Source organism: Nelusetta ayraudi, unplaced genomic scaffold, assembly GCF_046127955.1.
Source record: "Nelusetta ayraudi isolate G7.1 ecotype Tasmania unplaced genomic scaffold, CSIRO-AGI_Nayr_v1 ptg000212l, whole genome shotgun sequence".
In the NCBI taxonomy this organism is placed as follows: domain Eukaryota; kingdom Metazoa; phylum Chordata; class Actinopteri; order Tetraodontiformes; family Monacanthidae; genus Nelusetta; species Nelusetta ayraudi.
In genome coordinates this window covers 112501-120225 of record NW_027466261.1, presented here as the reverse complement: position 1 = coordinate 120225, position 7725 = coordinate 112501, and the positions used below count along the sequence as shown (strand labels likewise).

The following is a 7725-nucleotide window of genomic DNA, read 5'->3' as shown; positions in this document are numbered from 1 at the left end:
ACACACACACACACACACACACACACACACACAGGTGGCGGGTCTAGTCAAGGTGCAGACATATTCACACACCAGCGAAGGGATGGGGCGAGGGGAGGGGTCAATGCGGGGGTGGGAGGCAGCACGCGCACGCACACACACACACACACACACACACACACACACACACACACACACACACACACAGGAGTGGAAGAGGTGTGTTACCTGTCTGTGGAAGAGCGTGAGAACTGCTGGAGTAGGTAAACACACACTCGACCACAGTACATTCCCAATTAACGCCCCCCCGCCCCCTACTTTATTATTATTGTCGCAAATGCACAAGGACGCACACACGCACACACACACACACACACATACAGACAGACACCACACAGGCATCCACACACACACAACCAGACTAGTATAGTTTGGACTCCCATGCATTTTTTTCTTTCTACAGTACTGAGTATAATAGAAGCTACTAGTCCAGTCACACTGGTGTGGTTATTGTTACAATCTCTTAGATTAGAAGCACAGCACTCCTGTATCTCCTCACGCTCGCCCCGCCCCGCCCCTCCCCCAACCTCAGTACCACCCCCTTGCAGCCCTGCCCCTCCCCCCGCTCCCCGGGGGGGGGGGGAGGAAAAGAGAAGATTGAAATAAAAAAAAAGAAGAGATCCAAGTCCAACAGCAGCGGCTCCGAGTTGACCTGCTTACTCAGAAGTTCCCTCAGCCAGTCAGGAAGGGGGCGGGGAGAAATTTCCTGCTGGGGATTCACACTTCCTGTTTTTGTTTATCTAAGCCCCGCCTCTTTCTCTCTCGCACCCCCTTTACCCTAACCCGTCCCGGAACGGAAAGCCGATGGTTCGAAGGAGGAAAATGAAAAAAAAAAAAGGTGATTCAATTGAATTGAACAGAAAGTGAGGCATGCAAGAGGTGTTGGCTCAGCAGAAGGGAGGGGGCGCTGGAGAGCGGATGAAGGGATGGACGCTGTTGATGTCGATGTTGTTGTTGTCGTTGTTGTGCTTTTTCTTTTTTTTAAATGCAAAACAGAGGCAACTCTAAACCCACCGGCGGCAACTGAACTGAGTGACGACGCACTGGGACCACCTGATGACGATCACGACGAGGACGAAGAGGAGGAGGAGGAGGGGGAGGAGGAGGAGGAGGATTTGTGTCTTGGACAGATGATGCACTGAATTGTGCTGGTTGTGTGTGTGTGTGTGTGTGTGTGTGTGCGTGCGTGTGTGTGTCGCTGATGACAGTGCAGCTCATCTGGAGTGGTGACGGATGTGATGGACAGAAAGCTCTTCATGGTCATGCAGATGGTTAGTGGTGCCTGAAGGAATACGCTTGATATTTACATATAAAACTTTTTTTTTTTCCTTTTTTTTTTTCTTAAACTGCTAATTACACATCCTCCTGTTTAAGAACCATTGTTGTTATTATGATCATCATATTATCATCATTATTATTGTTGTTATCATTATTATCATTATTATTATTGTTATAATGATCATTCTCCACCCACTGACCCAGAACACTGATATATTATTGGTTGTTATTACTATCTGTAACTAGTCTTTGTACAGCCCTGAGGGGCGGGCGGACCGGTTGCCACGGCAACCTGCTGAGCCCTCGAGGAGACCATCGCCTTTTTTTTTCTTTTCTTTTTTGTTCAATTTCGTTTCCGGTTGGTCGAGCACAGAGCGAGAGGTCAGAACCACCTTCGAGAAGTGAGTGAGTGTGTGTGTGTGTGTGTGTGTGTGTGTGTGTGTGTGTGTGTGTGTTTATGAACGTGTGTGTGTGTGTGTGTGTGTGTGTGTGTATGTCAATGAGTGTGTGCGTGTCTGAGCACCAGAGGGGACCGGAAGGCACAAAAGAGACCTTTCCTCTCACCTTTTGACCCCCCTGAGCTCTGTGCAGCCAACCAGACCCCCCCCCCCACCACCCACCACCCCCACCACAACACTAATGCGTGTGTGTTTCAGAAAGAGGGGTGAGGGGCAAAAAAATCCAGGCCGCCCCTCTCTTTTATTTCTTTTGTGTCTCGCTTTGGGCTCGCTCCGCCCGCCTCCTCCGTCTTTGCAGCCGTTTTACTCGCTCCATAATAAAAAAAAATTTAAAAAAAAACAGCGTTGGGAGAAAAAAGAAACAGAAAAAGCCAAAAACAAAACAACCAACAAAATAAAATCATCTGAGGAGGAACCCTTTCGCTGTGCTCGCAGACACAGGTTAAGAGCTTGTGTTTCCTTGTCGATTTTTCGTTTCGTTTTGTTTTTTTACAAAATAGTCATATCATTACATTACAGAACAAGAGAATCTGTAGAATATTAATTAACAACATCTACTTTTTAAAAACATCTCATGTGTATGTGTTATTTTCTTCTTCTTCTTTTAGAATATATTTAGATTTTTTTTTTTCCCAGCATGGTTTCCTTTGTTTGTTTGCTTTTTTTGTCCTCTTTTTTTTCCATTTTCATCGAAAAAGAAAGTTCCCAGAGTCTGCAGAGAGGGAAAAAAAAGGGCGCTCGCTCCCTCTTTCTGGAGTGTTTTGGAGAGGAGAGGAGAGAGGGATGAGAAGAGGAGCGGCAAAAAAAGAAGAAAGTAGAAGGAGAAGAAGAAGGAGGGGAAGAGGAGGACGTTCGGTCGGTCGGGCGGGCGGGGCCAGCGTATCTCTCTCCTTCGCTCTCTCTCTCTCTCTCTCTCTCTTCGCCCCTCCTCGTCATCCTCCTCTTCCTCCTCAGCGCCGTGCGTCTCTCCGCCCCGTTATGCGTAAAACTCCTCCTGCTTGTCTGGTTTCTGGTAGGTGACGGTGGCCTGCTTGGGCTCCTCCAGTGTGTAGCTGCCCTCGTCCTTCTTCTTCATCCGGTACACCAGCAGCATCACCAGGAAGGCGGCGAACAGGGCGCCCACCACGCCGCCGACAATCACCGCTGAGGGGACAGGAGGGGGAGAAGAAGAAGAAGAAAATTTGTCATAAATTACTCCAAAAGTGCACAGAAAGAAGAGGAAGATGATGCCAAATCACCTCCACGGCTCAGTTTCATCCAGCAGGAGGCCGGAGCTGCGTCCCAAAATCACACACTTCCCCCGGCGCACTTTAAATTGCACCAAATCACACTCTTTTCCCCACCACTTTACTCTTCACTGGAAGGAACATGCTTCTCTTTTTTGACCTGCTCATCTTCCTCGACAACTTTTTTTTTTTTTGTTCACTCAAACTTAACACACAGCTGAGAAACGGGAAGTGCAACCAGCCAGCTAGAGGAAAATATGAAGTGCTCAGCAGGGAAGTTTTGTGATGAGGGACGCACCTCCGACCTCTAGGAAACATTTAAAAAGCTCGGAGCGTAGCTGGATTGCCGAGATTCTCACACATCCGTTTTTGCCAAACTCTCACCCGGAGCATTTTCACTCACTATGGTGCAGCGGACCATCAGCTTCCCGTCATTGGTGAAAAGCTGAAAGCAGCAAGCGACCGCTAGCTGCTCTTAAAAGGCTACGACTGCAGACGACGGCGAAGGAACGCGGGCTAGCTGCGGCCAAATGAATGTAATTAGCATGGCAATAATTAGCATGAGCGCCGCAGCGCTGCTCGTTGTGTGTTACTATGGTGGTTCTCTTTTCCAGACGGTCCTTTCTGGCCAATTTTTTTTCTCCCCTCCACGCCGACTGACACGTGAGATAAATTCATCAGACTTGATGGGGGGGGGGGGGGTAGAAAAAAAACAAACATATTCCTGACGTGCGTCTGAAGTTAACAAATTGTGTGAAAGCGGAGCCAATCTTCCAAAGTGAGACAAGCATCTCACTGCAACAGGAAGAGTGATGAGCGCGACTGCGGCAGGCAGGCAGACAGGCTACATTATGTGTGCGCTGAACCGCAGCCCAGCAGCGCCACGTAGCCGTTTAGCCTGATGGGCTGCGTGAGAGTAAACAGGCAGGCAGGCGGCGGCGGCGGCGGCGGCGGTGGCGGCTTCACCTTCCTCCGCACGCGCACACAAACACGCCACTAATGGACCCTCGCCGCGTGTTGGCGTGTGTGTGATGGATTCATGTGACGTTATCGAGTTAGACTAATTGGTATGGATGAGGACAACAGAGAACAAACGGTTTGCATTTTCCTTGAGAAAATGGGTAAAAAAAAAAAAAAAAAAAAAGAAGAAGAAGAAAACGAAAGAAAAATCTGTATCCATCAGCCGCGTGTAGGAGGTGTTTACTTTGTCTTTTCCCATTAACGCCAACGTCGTTTTTCAAATGTGGGAAAAAAAAGTTTTCGGCACGCAGCTCCACGGCGTGGTGGGCGCTCGCCACCGATGACTCGGCACGCAGCCAATCAGGAGGATCGTCGGGATTACGGCCAATTAGGAGGATCGATGACAGCAGCAGATTTACAACTGCCCACCCCAACCCCCTTTTCAATCCAAACTGGCAACCCGACGCCGGATTTAGTGACTGGTTGCTGCATAAATCACAATTATCAGACTTTCTTTTAGTTCAAATAAGCACATTCCAGAAACTCTGTGTGTTGATATGAGATTGAGATGACCCTCGGTGATGTCATATAAAACATACACCTGTCTCAAACTGCTGATTCGGTGTGGGAGAGTCAGAAACGGCAAATACCAGCAGCTCACTATGACTCACACACACACACACACACACACACACACACACTGACTACGAAACACACAAACAACACACGCACGGGTACGTCTGGGCTCGGCTTCTATCCTACAGAACTAAGGAACGTCTGCTGCCTCCTGCTCTTTACCAATGACCAGGAAATCGGCGAGAACCACCGCCAGCAGTCCACCAATCAGAACAGCTGAGGGACAGACAGAGAGCCAGTCAGGTTAGAGCCGGTTGGCTGCTCCTCTCGCTTTCCTACAACAACCTTTTTCTCATATATATTTTCAAGGAAGAGGACAAGGAGAAGAGGAGGCGTGTGTGTGTGTGTGTGTGTGTGTGTGTGTGTGTCTCAGTGTTTGTGTGTGTCTGCTTGAAGAAAGAAATTGGATTTATCCAGAGGGTGGTGGGGGGAATGTCAAGAGAAGGAGGGAGCAGAGAAGAGTGGTGGGCCGGAGAAGAGGAGGAGAAGATTGCTTGTTCTCGGCGGGTCAAACAAGGCTAAGCAGCACATTCAGTCACGCTGATGAATCCGCTCGACGTGGTCGCCGGACACCGCGAGCTGCCGGTACGAGCAGGGAGGAAAAATACAGGAGGCAACAGGGGGGGGGGGGGGGTGAGCCGCTGATCTACGAGGCAGGACTGGCTGAGAGGAGGCAGGAGTTTTTTGAAGGTCCCACATCGTGCTTCTGGTCCTTGGCTGTCAGCCTGGACTCGGGTGATGGATTATTCCAGAGAAAAAACTCTCTGGGTGTTAAAAACCAAAGCAAAACAGTGTGTTTAGCCCTCTGTTTGACGCTGTGATGGACCAAGCAGCCTGAGAGGGAGGCGGAGCCAACGGCTCTTGTTCATAATTACGCAAAGCAAAATTTGACACCATTTGGGACCTTTAAAAAGCGACCAAACAAACGCGTTCCAGCAGCAGGGAACCAACCTATCAAGACTTCTTTCCTCTCCAGGATGTTCTTCTGCGGCAGCTGGGCGGCCGAGCTCCCCGCGTCCACCGTGTTGCCCACCAGGTCGGGCTCCACCGGCACCTCGCCGCGGCCCAGCTCGTTGCGGCGGTCCTCCCGGATCTCGAAGTCTCCGCTGGGCCCGGCGGCGCCCACCTCGTTGTTGGACTCCTGGAGAGAAAACACGGAGGGAGGGAGGGAGGGAGGGATGAGGCGGTGCCTTTCTCCCAGACAATGAGCCTCTGTGTGTGTGTGTGTGTGTGCGCACTGATTGGTGGAAAGTTGCTACTGGTCCAACACACACACACAGACACATATACAGACACACAGACTTCAGAACATCTGGTAGCTGAATTGTAGAGTGGAGTAGAGAGACAAAGTTAAATACAGCCGCAGCAGCAGCCGCAGCCGCAGCAGCAGCAGCAGCAGCAGCAGCAGCAGCAGCAGCAGCAGCAAACAGGGGCGTAATCACCCAAAACTGGCTCAGCATCAAAGAGAAGCAGAAAGATGGGAGATGTTTAGAATCAGACCATCATTTCTTTTTCATTGGTAAAGACAGGCAGGACGCATTAGATCGGGAAAAAGCAGCATCGCTGCTCTGTCTTTTTTCTTATTGATATATTTCATCTTATTTTCATGTTCACATCGCTCCACTTTCTTTGAGCCCTGTGTTAAAATCAGCTTTAACCATTTAGTCTGTAAGCAAGTCGCGATTCTAGGCCACATGCTGCTAATGAACACGATAGCGCCCACTAGCCGTGAAGCCGAGTGTCAAGTCAGACTCGGCTTCAGGCGTCAGACAGGTGAAAGGTCAGCTTCTCGGTTGCGTCACAGCATCAGAATTGGTGTGATTTGATTGGTCGGCGTTGTGGTTGGCAGATGTAAAAGAAATTTGTCCTCTGCACTTGACCCGTCATCCCCAGCAGGGCCGTGCCCGGGAATCATTGGGTGATCCAACCCACCGAGTCCAACCCAGAATACTGAGTGCCGAGCAGGGAGCCAATGGGAACCATTTTTACATTCTCTGGGATGACCCGGCGTAGGTACAGAATCTGTCCGGGCTACGAGATCTGTGCGGGGTCTTACGGCAACTCTATGAGGACAAACTACATTGCAGATAGATAGATAGATAGATAAATAGAATCTATCTATCTTTCTATCTATTGTTTGTTCGGTCGACAGCGATGTAGTTTGTCCTAATAGAGCTGCCGTATGTGACTCCTGACAGAGCTCGTAGCCCGGACAGATTTTGCACCTCCACCGGTCGGGGATGGAACCCACAACCTGCCAGCCTCAGGCCGGACACTCTACCACTGGACCACTGCGCTGGTCTCTCTGCCGCCTGATTGGTCAGCTGCAGCGAAACCCACCTGCGTGGTTGTGGGCTGTGGTGGGCGTGTCGTCCTCTGGTTGGGCGGGGCCTTGGTGCTGGCGGGCACCCGGGGCCTGAAGGAGACCCTGGTCCTGACGGTGGTGGTGGTGGCGGGTGCGTCCGTGCTGGGCAGGGGCGTGGCCTGGGTGGTGGGCGTGTCCTGCAGGGTGGTGGTCTCCATGACGACGCCCGGGTACGTGGCGGTGGGCTCGGGCGACAGGTACACGTCGCCGTCCTCCTCCTCCGCCTCCTCTTCCACTGCGCTCAGGTCATCGGAGCCTGCGGGGGGCGCCGTGCTCTCCGCGGCGCCGGAGGTCACCTCGGCGGCGGCGGTGGAAGGAGGGGCGGCGGTGGTCTGGGCGGCGGCGGCCCTGATTCGCTCCAGCTCCCTCTCTCTCTCCAGCTCCTTCTCCCTCTGCCTCTCTCTCTCCCTCTCTCGCTCCCTCTCTCGCTCGCGCTCCAGCTCTCTCTCCCTCTCGCGGACCCGCTCCCTCTCCAGCATTCGCTCCCTCTCTCTCCCCCGCTCTCTCTCCTTCTCCCGCTCCTTCTCTCTCTCCTGCTCCCTGGCCCGCTCCTGCTCCCTCTCTCGCTCCCTCTCCTCCTCCCTCTCTCGCTCCCAGAACAGGCCGCTCTCGCCGTCGGCCTCGGTGGGGAGGGGCGTGGCCAGCGGGTCGCCCGGGTTGGGGCTGGGCTCGGCCGCAGGCGAGGCCGAGGGGGCGGGGCTAGTGGCCTGGGTGGTGGAGAGGAAGAGGGGCTCCTCGGTGGTGGAGGACACGCCCACTGCCG

At 52.2% G+C, this 7725-nt stretch overlaps 1 protein-coding gene across 1 annotated transcript in view; it reads right to left on the bottom strand.

Annotated features, from left to right (window-relative positions):
• Positions 1–1008: 1008 nt before the first annotated feature.
• sdc3 (syndecan 3) overlaps positions 1009–7725 on the bottom strand; it is a 41773-nt gene continuing 35056 nt past the window's right edge. Inside the window, exons 3-5 of the mRNA XM_076016056.1 lie at positions 6938–7725; positions 5549–5738; positions 1009–2918 (exon numbers count right to left, since the gene is read on the bottom strand). The exon at positions 6938–7725 is cut by the window's right edge and continues 24 nt beyond it. Of these exons, the coding sequence (XP_075872171.1) occupies positions 2752–2918; positions 5549–5738; positions 6938–7725 (1145 nt within the window). The 3' untranslated portion in view covers positions 1009–2751. The remainder of the gene's footprint in view (positions 2919–5548; positions 5739–6937) is intronic.